Source organism: Fopius arisanus, unplaced genomic scaffold (assembly GCF_000806365.1).
Source record: "Fopius arisanus strain USDA-PBARC FA_bdor unplaced genomic scaffold, ASM80636v1 scaffold00074, whole genome shotgun sequence".
Taxonomy (NCBI): Eukaryota; Metazoa; Arthropoda; class Insecta; order Hymenoptera; family Braconidae; genus Fopius; species Fopius arisanus.
The window spans coordinates 389564-405135 of record NW_011887813.1 but is presented as its reverse complement, the minus strand read 5'-3'; the positions used below and the strand labels follow the sequence as shown (position 1 = coordinate 405135).

Below are 15572 nucleotides of genomic sequence, written 5' to 3'. Positions count from 1 at the left end.
AATTTCTGAAGAGAATCAGGGAAATTAAAAAATGAAACACCTTAACGCACTAACATGACCTCGAATTACAGAAGCAATCCGTTCAGTAGGATCCAAATTCCGTCTCTTGTCTTCATCAACAATTTTTCTTATCCTGATCATCACGATTTGAATCTGTCCGAGTGCATGACCGACGAAAGTCGCTGTGAGATTGCAAGAAGCCGTTGTGATGTTGCAAGCGACAAGAGCTGTTATAAAATGGGCGGTGAAGATGATTTCGTAAGCTGGACTGACCTGGGAGTTCACGATGCTGTCGTACCCAGGGTACACATGCGGTCTGATTGTCTCGTTCTGATTGTTCACTTTATTCCCCGACCACAATTGCATGATTGAGTGATAGGATAAACCACCGGTATACATGAATACTCCGCAGATGATGGTGATTTTCCGACTAAAATCCAGATTCTTGATCATAATCTGTCGATCAGCTTTGCTCTCTAGATCTCGCCAGTCCGATTTGATGTGTTCAATGCATCTTTTGATCCGCTTGGTGCCCAAGATTATTGCACTGTACAGCATTATACTTTTGTAACAGTAGCTCACTGGACCGATTTTGGTGACTCGGATGTTGCGATCTTTTTCCACGAAAGCAAGATGTCTCGTGCAAGGGAAAATAACCCACAGGAGAGTCGTCATGCAGACGCTGATCAGAGCAATTGATGTATAAATGTTGTTTCTCGTTGGATTTCTCGAGATCAACTGCCACAGCCCGAGGGGTGATAGGAGCCATTCGGTCATGCGAAAGGTGCGAGCGATGTCGGATTGGTAATGCTCGTTGATGACAGCGGCTGAGCGGCAATAATTACCATTTTTAGGGTGGAGCCTCATCTGTCGAGACCGAACGTCATACAAACACTGATCATCTCATACTTTAACCCCCTACTCTCCATGCTCGTGTTCCAATACTCCCCCATGCATATTTGATGGATCTTCGAGCGCCTGCGTATGGAACACGGACTATGTTTTACAGAATGAATTGAAAATTATATAGTACGAGAGAGCAGGGTACTCCTAATTCATCTCTAAAATCGTTACAAACAGGAATCCCCAAATATTTTTTATAGAATTTGTTTTATTACTTCATCTGTGAATAGAGTGATAGGATTTTTTAAATTTAAAGACTTGAAGATCATCACACATTTCACGCGAAATTTTCGATGATCAATATGCATTATGCCATTCTCGGTGTACTTATCCAGAAATTCCTAAGCCTCCATCGTGTAGAGAATGTTGAGATAAGCTAGAGATGTTCTCATGATCTATAATATTATTATTGAATACATGTTTAGATTAGTTGTGAAATAATTACTCACACTTGCAAAATTTTGGATAGAGAGATCCAAAATGCCACCAGCTGATATTTTTCGTGGGCATTGGGCGATGGCAATTGTCATCATGACGGAAAGGCCTTGTCTCCCTTGCCAGTGATACCAAGGTATTAAATAAGCCAGCGTGCCAATTTCATTACACTAGAATAAAAGAATCACCATTCAATGCAATTTATCCAGAGTACTTAACGTACTTCACCTTCTCTATCAATATCTCCCCAATCAAGCAGAATAAAAATATGCTGAAGGAGTTAGACAAGAGCAACGCAGTGAACGTAAATAAAGCAGCCCCATCACCAGTTTTGAACGATATAAAGCAATAATATTCGAGCAAGCATACGGAGGCTATTGATCCAAAAACTTCCACCAGACTTATGTCCTTTAAAACGCTATCAATCTCCATGGTCAGCCTGAAATCACAAGATAATCGCATATCTGAAGAGAATTAGATGAATGAAGAATAAAACACCTTAACACGTTAACATGACCTCGAATCACAGCAGCAAATTGATCACGAGGAATTGCATTATCCTTTTTATCATCATCAATAATCTTATTCATCTTCCCCATGATTATTTGAATTTGTCCGAGAGCTTGACCAACCAGGATAGCAGTCAGGTTGCAAACGCCTGTTGTAAGATTCGTCTCGAGATAACCACAGATAAAATGAGTAGTGAAGATGATTTCATAAACTGGACTTGCCTGGGAATCCACGAAATCGTCATAACCGAGGTAGACATGAGGTCTGATCGTCTGATTCTGACTGTTAATAGTACTGCCAGTCCACCACTGCATAATTGAATGATAAGATAATCCTCCGCTGTATATGAATGCCCCACAGATGATTGTCATATTCCGGCTAAATTTCAAACTGTTAACCATGATCTGGCGATCACCCTCGCACTCGAACTCTCGCCACTCTGATTTAATCAGTTCAATGCATTTGTTTATGGGTTTAATACTCCAGATTGTCACAAAGTACAGTATTGCGCTCTTGTAGCAGTAAAGGACACAACCAAATTTTAAAATTCGGGTGTTGTAATCCTTCTTCACGACAATGAGCTCCCTCGTTGCAGGAACAAGAATCATCATAAATAGCATGACGCAAAGGACTATCCGGACGACCGACGACAAGATACTTTTCTTCGTTGGACTCCCTAATATAAACAGCCACAGACCGAGGGGAGACCATAACCATTCGCTCATTCGGAATATTCGCTTGATGTCAGAATCATAATGCTCGTTGATAAATGTTTTTTCTTTACTAGCTTTATCTGACAACCCCATTTCTCTCGACGATTCGCTGAATACTGGAAAGTTCAGCCTGGACAATACAATATTCTATGCACATGCGCGAACAGGCGTATAAAAAATGTATGAGAGGTAATACAACTTGTTCTACTCCTTGATACATTTTTTGTACGCCCGTCCGCGAAAGTGCATGGAATATTGCATTTTTCAGGCTGAACAGTTCGCATTGACTCGTGGATTATTACAATTGAGACTGAATTATTTGAAATCATTATATTTTGAAGAACAAAATATTTTCGGGATCTGGGACTGAGTGTATGGTATCCCTCGCCAGTATGAATTTTCGTCGTTAATAGATTTATCTTTCAGATTGAAATAATTATTCCAATTCTTCGGCAATTTACATTGTGAGTGTTCGCATCATGTTGAGGTAAGCTAGCGACGTTTTCATTACCTAGATTGAAAAAAGAATTGAGAACAAATGGGTGTACCCAGATATAACACAAATACTAACATCACCAAAACTCTGAATAGTCAATTCCATCAGTCCTCCTGCACTTATTGTCCTGGGATATCGCGTCATGGAGATGATGAAAGCGAGAGATAAAATATATTTCGTCGGTATTCGATGCCAATCGACGAGGTATGCCATCAGGCCCACAGATTCACACTTGATCATGAGTTTTCAGTTATTTCTATCAATGATAATAATATATATATAACTTCTTATTTACCTTATCCTTCAGTATTTGTCCGATATAACAATATATAAAAATGTTAAATGTCAGTGACATGAGCAGTAAAAAATATGTGATGATAGATATCGTTTCGCTGTTGTGCCATTCCTTAAACGAAAATCATCAAATTAAATATGAATCATGACATGAATCTCGATGACGTATGATGCTTCTGCGAGTACCTTACAATGACGTGAATATAATTATCGAAATTGGTGATTAAGATTAATGACACGATTCATGATCATGTGAGATGATTTGGATAATGATAAAAAATTTTCTAGGTGTAGTCTACCGTTAGACAATAAAACTCGAGCCAACATATGACGAGAGTCGAGAGTACGACTTCAACAAGACAAATTTCCCGTAGAACTGTCTTGATGCTTCCAGAGAATCTTCAACACAAATCGATTAAAAAAAAATATATAATATTATTATATCCAGCGAATGACTGGTTAATACACAGAGACACGTGACACAATCCTGTTCATCAAATATTATCATAATATTTATTGCTAATAATGATTAATTGATAACAAGACTCACTTCAGTATTTTAACGTGACCCTGTACGATGGACGCTATTTGCTCACCAAGAGTGTCGATCTTCTGACCATCCCCAGGAGCATGCAGCCTCTGCAGCTTCAATCCGATAACTTCCACTTGTCCTGAGACATGGGAGACAAAGACAGCAGCAAGATTGCACGCAGCGGTGACGATAGTGTAGCCTCCAGCAGCAGAGAAGCAATGAGCTGCAAATATGATCTCATAAGCAGGAGTCGCTTGTGAGTCCACGAAGATATCATATCCTGGATAGAGATGGGGTCTGATTGTGATATTGAAGGCGTTGAGCTTTCTCGGTCTCAGCAGTGGCATGGCAACATGAAAGAACGTTCCACTGCTGAACATGAATCCAGCGCAGATAACAGTCAAGCTTCTCCCCACGTTCACATTTTTCAGCATCACCTCTCGATCCTCTTGAATAATCACCTCCAACCAATCATTCCCCATCTGTTCGATGCAGTTTTTTATGAGATCAGCGCGGTGCGCCATTGTCAGGAGCTTCAGGAGATTTGATATTCGAAAACAGACGGGTCCGATGAACGTAAATTTTCCTCGCAGGGTCTTTACGCTCGTCAGTGTGTATATGATGAGGGGAATCAGAACAAAACTAATTGCGAATATACTCAGGGCCATCAGAAGTAATGAAGATAACTTTCCTAATCTTGTTACGTTGGTGGAAATCAGCGGCCAGATGCCGAGAACTGATAGCAACCAGCGAGTATATTGTAATTCATAGGTGATGCTGTTGTCATTGTCAGACATCGGAGAACCTTCGACTAACTTGGTTTTAGTAGCCATGCTGGGGGCGGTGGAAATAATGACTGATAATAGGCTCCTGTTCGACGATTCGAGGAAGACTAGTGGCTGAATATTTTAGTGGGTTGACGAAGTTCTAGTCGCGCATGCGGTGGACGCCTCTCATGGAGGATTCACCTGAATTTACACAGGAGTTTAAACTTGCCCGAGGAACCTCTAACTCATAATCTCTCTTAATATTAGAATTGACAGGCTTTTCTGGTTATTTCATAACTAAATTGAATGCGCAAATGGTTGGATAAGTCGCACATGCAGATTTATTATATCTCTCGTTTTCAAAATGACATAATGATATGAGTTTAAAAAATTGAATAAATTGTGAGATCCAGGTAAAATTAATGATTCGTTATCAATCATATCTCTAATCATCCACCCATTGCTGTTATTGCGTTCAAGTAGGCAACTGAAGTCTTCATCACCTGTAAAGGAAATAGTGATTCAATGAGAATGAGAAAATCTGTAAAGTCCGTTAAGGCCCGGACGAACTGTCTGGAAAAGATCATTTACTCCAAAATTGGGACTTTTAAACGATTAATTACTCCGTCAATTAATCGATTTTTCCGCTAATTGTTAGCTAGCGGTCTAGTTGTTGACAACCGCTAGAACGCTAGCTAACAATTATTGAAAAAAACGATTAATTGCCAAAGTAATTAGGAATCCGAATTTCGGAGTAAATGATCTTTTCTAGATAATCCACCCGAGCCTTAAGATGCACTCACATCACCGAAACTACGAATTGTGAGATTTATCATGCCGCCTGCTGTTATGTACCTGGGATATCTCGCCATGGCAATGATCATTGTGAGTGATAACACATTTTTTGGTGGAATTCGATGCCAGTTGCACATATATGTCATTTGACCCACCGATGCGCACTTAATAATTCATTATAACATTATTTCTGTCAATTGAATGAATGTTGACTACAAATTGATTTACCTGATCCGTCAATATCTGTCCGATGTAGCAGTATATAAATATATTAAATGAAAATGACCCGAGGATCACGAAGTAGCCAACTATGGATATGGTCGCACTATTTTTCCATCCCTACAACACAATTCACACATCACAGCTCATAAAAAAATCAGTATTTCATTGCTAAAATATGAAAATTAATGTTCATAGTTCGCAAAGGAAATCACTCTTATTCTAAAAAAAGAGAAGCCGTGTTGGTGAATGCCCAGTGACTCCGATGAATTTTATTACTAATCCTGATTACTCCTGGCAACATGACGAATGAGTTATACACAAAGCCGACTAATATCTGGAATACTTCATAAATACATCGATAATTGACAATCGAACTCGTGATATCGGTATTTTCTTTTTAGATAGTACCGTCATGCAATAAAACTCGAGCCAGCAGATGACGATGGTCGACAGGACAACTTCTACGAGACATATTTCACGAAAGACCATCTTGATCCTATCCGAAAATCTGTATAAATGAAAATCATTTATCAATACCAATGATTTCAAATCATATCAAATATATTGAGAATTATAATGAAATGGAAGACGACTCACTTCAATATTTTAACATGACACTGCACGATAGAAGCGATCTGGTGACTGAGATCCCCCATCTTCTCGGAATCCTCTTGCTGGAGTCTTGCCAGTTTCAACTTGATGACCTGCACCTGTCCAGAAACATGAGATACAAATACAGCAGCCAAATTACAAGAGGCAGTGACAACGACGTATCCACTTGTTGCACATATAAAATGAACACTGAAGATGATTTCGTAGGCAGGTGATGCTTGGGAATCGAATAAGTAGTCGTATCCAGGATAGGCATGTGGTCTGATTGTCACGTTGAAGGCATTCAATAGTCTGGGTTTCAGCAGAGGCATCACAATATGGAAAAAGACTCCACCACAGAACATGAATATTCCACAGACAACGGTGAGACTGCGACCCAGAGTGACACTCTTCATCATGACCTCCTCATCTCTGATTGTCACTCCCAACCAATCAGATCTCACTTGGTTGATGCATTCCTTGATAATGTTTGCGCGGTACATCATCATGATGATCTTGCAGGTGTTCGAGATGCGAAATCCTATGGGGCCGATGAATCCGAGTCGGGATCGCAGGCTCTTCACCTTCAGAAACATGAAAACTGCGATGGGAATGAGGATGAAGGCTATCGCAAAAAGACTGAAGCCGATGAGAATGATTGATAATATTTTTGCTCGTCTTGTCACGTCGTTTGATATCATCGGCCAGATTCCAAGAGCTGTTAACAACCAACGGGTGTACTGGAGCTCATAATTTATATTGGCTTCGGGTTGGTGGACAACTGGGAATTTGAATGGCTCAAGTGACATGTTGGCTCGAGCGGTCTATTAGGAGTGTTGGTTGGGATTTGCATTCGACTTGGAAAAAAAATCGAGTGAATATTTCATGAGGGATTGATTTGCGCATGCGGTGGGCAATAGGCAGTCATTTTTAGACGTGTGCAAATTAATTGTCCACCGTAGTTCAGAGAGTGCGCAATAATTTACACGGCATGTCTCACAAAAATCTAATCATCTCCGTTTTTATTTCGAAATTCGTGACGTAAGTATTCAGTTTGAACATTGATATAATAATAACAATATAAAACATTCAATCTGTCATTTCTCGGAGAACATTCAGATACGCCACCGAGGTTTTCATAATCTGTAATAAATGATGGCATGTTTTTATTGAATATTTGTCCATAAAAATGTGATACTGACACTCAAAAAGCTGCTGTACGACAGCTGCATCATTCTTCCCGCTGTGATACTCGTGGGATACGCAGACATTGATATTATCAGCATGATACCTCTAGCACTTGACACCGGCAATTTATGCCAGTCAATTAAATAGGCTACAGTGCCAACTCTCATTCCCTTAAAAAATATTATAATAAAAGCGTTCTGAAGGACTTGAGTGAAGAGCAATAATTAACTGAAAGGAATATAATAAATCGACTGCAATCGATGAATTCATTATATCGATGATCTTACCTGTTGTGTCAGCAATTCACCGATATAGCAGTAAATGAAAATATTGAACGTAAAGGAAACTATGAGTACGTAATACGTGAGTAGCGATATTGCTGTTTCATGCGAATTCACATCCTAGAGTTCATTCAAATAATAAATCACATTAATCAATATTTTCGGGCACTTCCCATTCCTCCTAATCACCGTTATCAGGTAGTAGCCAAGGAAACATATAACTAGCGTGCATCCCCCAACTTCGGCGAAGCATACTTTATTGAGAATCGTTTCCACCCGAAAGGCAAAGCTGAAATTCAAGAAGCATTCGTTATACACTTACGAAATTCCTGGGAGGAAATATTTTTACCATAATGATCGAACGTGCAGCTCTACAATCTCTGCAACTCTGTCTTCAACACTAGCTGGGACATGTTTGCTTCCTTCGACGCAGCTCTCCAGTCTCGACATGACAAGCTTCAATTGTCCACAGGCATGAAGAACAAAGACTGTCGCCAAATTACAAGCACCAACAGCAGTTGTGTACATCACATAGCCACTGAACCATTGACCGATGAACACTAGGGTCCACGATCTGTACGTGTAAGCACTGAAAAGAGGATCGTAGATTGGAGCTGTCAATGGTCGAATGGTCAAATTGTTGGATGTAACGATGACAGGTCGTGTCAGGGGTAAAATTGTCCGGTAGAAAAAACCAGCGGCGTACATGAGGCTCGTTGATACAGTGGCAATTGTCCTTCCAGTTCTGGCGTAATTGAGGACAATTGATCTGTCGTTATCACTCTTGGCTCTTCTAAAGTCAATGTTCATGTGTTCGATGCACTTGCTGATTGCCTGTCTGTGCCCCACCAAAAAATTGTATTTTGTCAAGGCTGTTGTGCAAAATATCATTGGTCCAATCATTCTTATCTGCTTGCGGGGATCCTTCTGGATCAAAACTGTATTCAGAAAGGCGGGTACAAGAATGAAAATAATCAAACTATGACACATTACTATCCACGTTTCACAGAGAATTTTTTTTATTATGTGAGCGTCTGATGGCAGTGGCCAGATACCGATGGTCATTAAAAACCATCGGCCCATGTTGGTACCGTATTTCGTGTCAAGTTCTGATCTCTTGGTTTGAGGGGGGATTGACCCAAGGACTCGGGATTCGCTCCTCATGATTATTCTCTTATACAGAGGTTTGGTGAAACTAACGCTTGCAAATCGCTATATTCAAACGGAATGGCTAATTTAAAAACGCGTGCGCGTCTGCAAATTCGAGTTGGAGAAGGGCGGGAGTGGCTAGATTATTTTAGTAAGACCGTGAGAAAATTGCCTGATGGGGCAGCCAGAGTTGTCGTTGGGGTGGGTTCGTTCAAATTCTCCAAATAGTCGGAGATTGAGAATGGTGATCCCTGAATGCGATTATTGTGAACAATTTTTTATTTTCAATCGCTCAATGTATTATCCAGTGCAAATAAATCCTCAACAGATAAATAAGGCGGGGCAATTGTAGCACCACCCACACAAGAGGAGGTGCCACGCCTCGTAAAATGACGTCGGCAGTAAAATTCTGTCTTCTAAAATTTATTCACCAAGAGCTTATGCTTTATGATTGTTTAAAAAAGCTACTATAAACCATTTTAAAAATCTTTCAACGACAAACAAGTGAGACTACAAGAATTTCATAATTATCTATCAATTAAAAATTTATGCTAACAATCCTACAACCGAGCGTTTCATAATCCAAAAGATATTGATCACAATATCCACGAGTCATCGGTTACAAAATGACTGACTTTAATAGATTGAAGTATGCCATCGCCGTTTTAAGAACCTGCAACAAATCAACAGTTAATGCTTCCGGATCTTCATTGTCTGTTGAGAAAATAAATAAAATCCGTGACACTCCACATTGCAGAAAGTGGCATATGACAACTCCACCATTTTTCCAGCTGTAATTGTCACTGGACAATTGGACATGGCCAGAAGTATAATCAAACCACTCGCATTCTTCCCTGGAAGTTCGTACCAATTTATCATGTATGCAGTTGTCCCAACTTTTTTCCCCTAAACAAAAGAGGAAAAAAACAATAGATTGCGTGAGGGTTTATTTCAAATTGTCGAATGAATTTTTCCCCTCAATAATTACCTGCTGATTCAGAAGTTCACCAATGTGACAGTAGATAAAAATATTAAATGTGAATGATGTTATCAAGAAGAGATACGTTACAACTGCTATTGTTGAACTTTTACCTTGTTCCAATTCCTATTAAAATTCAATTAATTATTAACAAACTCATACATAAAGTCGTGAGTCAAGGATTGCACACAAGAATTATTCGTGCATGGATACCGTGATCAAGTAATACCCCAGGAAACATATGTTCATGGTGCAGCCAATAAATTCTACGAAGCAAATTTCGTTCAGAAGGCCTTCGATCTTCACAGCAAATCTGAAAAGATTAATTTTGAGGTTAATTAAAAATGATTGGTAAAAAATATAAAGAGTTAAATGAAATTTTACTGCAATGCGCGAAAATGGAGATCCACAATCTCCCCCAGTTTACTCGTCAGAGTTTTATCGGTGCCCACACTGTTTTCTACAAAATCATTGAGTCGTGACATGACAATTTTCAGTTGACCACATGCGTGGAGAGTCAAGACAGCAGCAAGACTGCATGCAGCGACAGTAATGGTATATATAACAAAACCCCCGAACCATTGGGTTGTGAATACTATTTCATAAACAGGGGTATTTTGTGAATTAAATAGGGGTCTATAGACGGGATACGGAAGGGGCCGCATTGTTGTGTTATCAGGTAGTAATTTTCTCGGTAGAGCGAATGGTAAAATTGTTCGATAGAAAAATCCACCGCTGTACATAAACGTGGCACATAAACTTGTGATGAAACGACCGATTTTAGCATTCTTCACCATTATCTCTCGATCCTCAAGACTCTCAACTCTTCGCCAATCAATCTCAATATGATGGAGACACCCGCGAATTTTTTCTCGCCTTATGATCATAAAAAAATATTTTATCAATGCCATAACGCAGAAACTCATCGGTCCAATCATCTTCATCTGCTTTTTAGGTTTTTTTTCGATAATAAATGTGTGAAGAGCGCATGGGATGAGGAGAAAAAATATGAGGAAATAGCAGATGACGATTGATAAGTCCAATAACACTTTTTTTAGGAGTTTCGTGGGATTTTCTGATAGCCATAAACCGAGAAGTGTTAAGAGGCATCGGCTGATGTTAGTTGCCTCTTTGAAATCACTTTTTGATTTTTTCGCTGGTACTGACTTCCGGCCGACGATTGACGATTGGTTTCTCATATTTTACTCATCGACGATTCAGGGAATACTGGAGAAATTTAACTCGAGCGGGAAAAAGCTGCGACAAAGCGCTTGCGTATTGGAGGGAGGAATCACCCTGTGATTGGGGGTGCCAATGGCTCTATTTGTGGTTGAGCCTGAGAAAATTACCAGGTGGTTACCCCGCACGAGTAATCACCGAGCATAATACCATTTCAGTCATTTTATAGCGTCAAAACGAAAAGTGTCTGAGTAAATGGAGATAAATGAATTTCTTGGGGCGATTTTTTCCAATTTTTTCCAATTTTTTCCCTCAGTACACTTTATATTTTGAAAAAAACACTACCGCATCTCTACATTTTCAGCTAATTAAGTTATAATAATTTTTGTGCAGTGACTGTTGGCTCTTCACTGAATCAGTGTCCGAAGAATATTGAAATAGGCGGCTGCAGTTTTGAGAACCTGAAACATCCAATGCAGAGAAATTAATACAAATACCAAAAGAATTCTCCTAAATAAAATAATTTCCTCAAGGAAAACCGTTCAAAAATGGCACCCTTCATTCTCATATGAACGTCTAGTTATTCCCCACTTATTCATAAATTTCTCCCTCTTTTTACGGAAGTCGGGGTTTTATTTTTTCCAGTTCTCCTCGTGGATTCAATGAAATAAAATGTCCTCACACCACAGAAACAGGCATACGAAAGGTCGATCATTTTGCCTGCAGTCAAACTGGTGGGATAATTCGCCATGGCTAATATCAAAATGAGATCCCTGGGACTTTTACCTGGAAGTTTATACCAATCAATCATCCACGTTGTCGAGCCAATTTTCTTCCCCTTCCACCGAGAAATTTATCAATTTTATATTGAGCAACGCCAACGGCCGTTATCCCTACCTGTTGCATCAGCATTTCCCCGATGAAACAGAAAATAAATATATTGAAGGTAAACGATGTGAACATTAAGCAATACGTGATCATCGCCACTGTCCCCATATTCTCTGAAATCTCCTAAATTCATACCCCGATAACCAATTATTCCAATTATTCCTCAGGTCCTCCCCTAAATATCAATTACCGTGAGGAGATAATAACACAGGAAACATATGTGCCAGGTGCAGCCAACAATTTCTATGAGGCATATTTCATTAAGAATTGACTGAGTGGAAAAAATAAGTCTGAAAAATGAAAAAATTTACATTAAAATAGCTCTTAGCTTCGGTGAACATCCAACTAACCAGCCAATTAAACTAATTGCACTGATTGAATTGAAAAAAAAACTTTTGTTCTTTTAATACAGAGGAAGAGAGGAATAATTACCTTAAGGCTCTGAGATGCAGCTCCACAATTTCGCGTATTCTGTCCTCAACGGAAGTCTTGACGTTCCTGGTCCCCTCGACATAATCATTGAGTCGAGACATGACGATCTTAAGCTGTCCGCAGGCATGCAGCACAAAAATAGCAGCAAAATTGCAGGTGCTGATTGCAATACTGTAGACAACAAATCCGGAGAGCCACTGGCCAGCAAAGCACAATTCGTAGGACGGGCTGTTCCGTCCCCCAAATATGGGCTCATAAACTTTGCAAATTAGTGGACGTACCGTGATATTTTCAGGAGTCATTCGGGTACCAATAGTGATTGGCATTATTGTCCGGTAGAATACGCCCCCGCCATACATGAAGCAGGCAGATAGAATTCCTACAAGCCTTCCAGTCCGAGCATTGGTCAGCATAATTTTTCGGTCATCGAGATCACCGAATCGCCGCCAATCGCTGTCCATGTGCCTCAGGCAATTGCCTATTTTCTCCTGACGGACAATCAGCAGTGAGTATTTGATTATTGCCATGAAGCAGAAACTGATGGGACCGAGAAGTTTCAATTTCAAGTGGAGATTTGTCTCGATGTAAAGAGCGTGCATGCCACACGCCACAATGAAGAAGAATATAAGTAAATAGGAGATTGTGATCACCAGGAACTTGAAGATGAAACGTTTGAATACGTTGGACTGGAGGTGCAGGGGCCACAGACCGATTGATGTTGATACCAGACGAGTTACTTGGGTGCTATATGCAAAATCAATTTTCCGTCTGTCTGATTGTCTGAAGACGCCGCTGATTGCCAAGTCTGTGCTCATGTTTGAGGGGACGATGTTGGCAAGTCACTGAGAAATGATGGATTAAAATGGAGAGAATGGAATGCCCAGTGCGATTGCGCAAAAAGAGGGGCTGTCATATCCGGGAAATTGATTGGGAAGTTTGTCATTAATTCCTGAATTGTGGGAATGTCAGCAGATGCCATGGGGCAAGGATGGAACTGAGAAATCAGTTATTTCTGGATTTTCTGGATGGGGAGAATGTCGTCTGCTTCGGGTATATTAATATCGATGAGCAAAGGGTTGAGAAATACAACGAATGGATTGGAAATTAACGGGTTTTAATGGTATGTCAATCAATATCTAGGATAATTTATTTTTTTTTTCTGGGAAAAATGTCACTGGTCTCATTGGAGTGGAAATTATCCTTATGAATATTATAGATGAATCTGTGTCCATATACTTCTATCCAGAATTTATGATCACAAAAATAGTAAAAGGGAAAATTCTGATCGAATGTCTTGAGCTGGATAAAAATTCCGAAATGCCAATGGTATCAGAAATTAAATACTGTTATTATTCACATTACAACTGTTCGTAGGAGATTTAGATAAGCGGCTGCCGTTTTGAGTACCTAGACATGAATAGATTTAAGGATTTAATAATTTCGGAATAATGGAAATTAGGATAAATTTGTCAACTCACTCCGGAAAAACTTTGAATGGATAATTCCGCCATTTTTCCAGCTGTGATTGTAGCCGGCTGTTTGGTCATCGCGAGAAGAAGGATTATAGCCCTTGCATTTTTTGGTGGAAGTTCATGCCAGGGAATCATGTATGCGGTAGTTCCAACTTTATCGCCCTGAAAACAATCCCAAGATTTTCAACATAATGTGGAAGAGCATTTACCTGTTTACCTGTTGAGTCAGCATTTCACCAATATAACAAAATATAAAAATGTTGAAGATGAAAGACATTAGGAGAACGCAGTAGGTGACGGTGGCTATCGCCGCACTCTGTTCAAATTCCTGAAACAATGACATTCTCATCCGCCTCCCCACATTTTCCAAATAAATTTTCGTGATTACCGTCATAAAGTAGTATCCAAGAAAACAAATGTTCATGGTGCAGCCAACAAATTCAATGAGGCAGACTTCATTTAAAATCATTTCAACATGGACGCCGAACCTGGAAGAAGACATTTGTTTTGAAGAACACTTGCAAAGTAATAAAATTGACTTACTCAAGAGCTCGCAGATGAAGTTGAATGATCTCTGCCATCCGCTCATCCACATTTTTCCTATCGTTTACCCTTCCCTTTACTAAACTACCCAATCGCGACCTAACGATCTTGAGCTGTCCACATATGTGGAGAACAAATACCGCCGCAAGACTGCAAGCACCGATTGTAACACTATAATTAACAAATCCCGAAAACCATTGAATGGTGAAGACGATTTCATATGCCGGTGTAGTTTGAGCCGAGAAGAGTGGCTCATAAACAGCATAAGTTAACGGTCGAATTGTGATGTTATCAGGTGTGACAAAATTACCCACTGAAAAGGGCATGATGGTATGATAGAAAAAACCACCGCCGTACATAAAGCCAGCGCACAGTAAAGCAATGAAACGCCCGAGTTTCGCCTTCATCAGCATGATCTCTCGATCGTCTGAATGAGCAACTCTCCTCCAATCAACATCAATGTGTTCAAGACAGTCCCGAATTTTCCGTCTCCTCACAATCAGGAAGAGATACTTGGTGATGGCCATCAGACAAAAACTCAATGGTCCAATCATCTTCATCTTGAGCTTTGGATCTTTCTCTTTCATGAAGGTATGAAGACCACAGGGAACCAGCAAAAAACAAATCAGGAAGCAAGAGAGAAAGACGAGAAACTCGGAGATTATTTTCTCGAAAGTGTGAGCATCACTTGGAGTTGGCCAGATGCCGATTGGCATCAGGAACCAACGATTCAGCTCAGTACTGTATTTCACATCCGCTTTTGAACGTTTTGAGGGCTTGGGCACTGCCCCAAGAATTTCCACCCTGTCTCGCATTTTTTACTGGAGTGACTGTTGATACTCGACTGGTTGATACTCGAATGGAATATTCTAAGGAAAGCGCGTGCGTCAGTTTCATGAGAATTACCTCTCATGCACTGTGAAAAAAACCAGCTGGCTCGATGATTGTGAAGTTAAATTACTTCGTAAAAGCACTTATCGCTACCTCTTTCTTATACTTCATCGGAAGACAGGGGAGAGGGAAAGAATCGAACTTCTCGACTCGCAGAACCGATATTTTAAATGCCTTTTCCAAGATTTATGGCGTTAACAGATTTCATCCGATATAATTGAAGTTTTCATTGAAATTTTAAGGGAATTTTCAGTTTGAAATTTCAGCAGCTAGCTCTGGGTGAATTAATGGACAACAGTGAATAGAAATCGG

General features: G+C 39.9%; 5 protein-coding genes across 12 annotated transcripts in view; 1 reads left to right on the top strand and 4 right to left on the bottom strand.

The window, feature by feature from the left end:
- LOC105269763 (aquaporin) overlaps nt 1-15572 on the top strand; it is a 53183-nt gene that overhangs the window by 27067 nt on the left and 10544 nt on the right. The gene's annotated exons all lie outside the window — the stretch shown is intronic.
- LOC105269752 (odorant receptor 85b-like) lies at nt 2954-4710 on the bottom strand. Its single transcript, XM_011310245.1, has 5 exons — nt 3902-4710; nt 3651-3750; nt 3353-3463; nt 3133-3288; nt 2954-3072 (listed from the first exon to the last, which is right to left on the bottom strand). Exons 1-5 carry the CDS (start codon nt 4678-4680, stop codon nt 3019-3021), a joined length of 1200 nt encoding a protein of 399 aa, XP_011308547.1. The 5' UTR covers nt 4681-4710; the 3' UTR covers nt 2954-3018.
- On the bottom strand, nt 7301-8626 carry LOC105269753 (uncharacterized). Its single transcript, XM_011310246.1, has 5 exons — nt 8077-8626; nt 7917-8016; nt 7734-7847; nt 7461-7616; nt 7301-7401 (listed from the first exon to the last, which is right to left on the bottom strand). The coding sequence occupies exons 1-5, from the start codon at nt 8616-8618 to the stop codon at nt 7348-7350; spliced, it is 966 nt and encodes a 321-aa protein (XP_011308548.1). The 5' UTR covers nt 8619-8626; the 3' UTR covers nt 7301-7347.
- LOC105269754 (odorant receptor 85c) lies at nt 9190-11055 on the bottom strand. Of its 6 annotated transcripts, none has more exons than XM_011310248.1 (5): nt 10240-11055; nt 10069-10168; nt 9865-9981; nt 9627-9782; nt 9190-9549 (listed from the first exon to the last, which is right to left on the bottom strand). In XM_011310248.1, the coding sequence occupies exons 1-5, from the start codon at nt 11052-11054 to the stop codon at nt 9496-9498; spliced, it is 1242 nt and encodes a 413-aa protein (XP_011308550.1). In that variant the 5' UTR covers nt 11055; the 3' UTR covers nt 9190-9495. The 6 variants fall into 6 exon arrangements, with proteins under 6 accessions (XP_011308550.1, XP_011308552.1, XP_011308553.1 ...); XM_011310250.1 differs by having other exon boundaries at nt 9657-9782; XM_011310251.1 differs by having other exon boundaries at nt 9969-9981.
- LOC105269757 (uncharacterized) lies at nt 11410-11915 on the bottom strand. The gene is made up of 2 exons (XM_011310254.1): nt 11717-11915; nt 11410-11495 (listed from the first exon to the last, which is right to left on the bottom strand). The coding sequence occupies exons 1-2, from the start codon at nt 11843-11845 to the stop codon at nt 11442-11444; spliced, it is 183 nt and encodes a 60-aa protein (XP_011308556.1). The 5' UTR covers nt 11846-11915; the 3' UTR covers nt 11410-11441.

Coding starts and splice junctions, on each gene's coding strand:
- LOC105269752 (XM_011310245.1), bottom strand. CDS start 4,680: ATGTCTGACAATGACAACAGCATCACCTATGAATTACAATATACTCGC. Junction 3,464..3,650: donor TCGAGTTTTATTGTCTAACG/GTAGACTACACC, acceptor TTTTCGTTTAAG/GAATGGCACAACAGCGAAAC. Junction 3,289..3,352: donor GACAAATACTGAAGGATAAG/GTAAATAAGAAG, acceptor CTCATGATCAAG/TGTGAATCTGTGGGCCTGAT.
- LOC105269753 (XM_011310246.1), bottom strand. CDS start 8,618: ATGATATTTTGCACAACAGCCTTGACAAAATACAATTTTTTGGTGGGG. Junction 7,848..7,916: donor TTGGCTACTACCTGATAACG/GTGATTAGGAGG, acceptor AATGAACTCTAG/GATGTGAATTCGCATGAAAC. Junction 7,402..7,460: donor CGTACAGCAGCTTTTTGAGT/GTCAGTATCACA, acceptor CATTTATTACAG/ATTATGAAAACCTCGGTGGC.
- LOC105269754 (XM_011310247.1), bottom strand. CDS start 11,054: ATGAGAAACCAATCGTCAATCGTCGGCCGGAAGTCAGTACCAGCGAAA. Junction 10,169..10,239: donor CTCCATTTTCGCGCATTGCA/GTAAAATTTCAT, acceptor TAATCTTTTCAG/ATTTGCTGTGAAGATCGAAG. Junction 9,783..9,864: donor GTGAACTTCTGAATCAGCAG/GTAATTATTGAG, acceptor TCTTTTGTTTAG/GGGAAAAAAGTTGGGACAAC.
- LOC105269757 (XM_011310254.1), bottom strand. CDS start 11,845: ATGATTGATTGGTATAAACTTCCAGGTAAAAGTCCCAGGGATCTCATT. Junction 11,496..11,716: donor CGTATGCCTGTTTCTGTGGT/GTGAGGACATTT, acceptor TGGATGTTTCAG/GTTCTCAAAACTGCAGCCGC.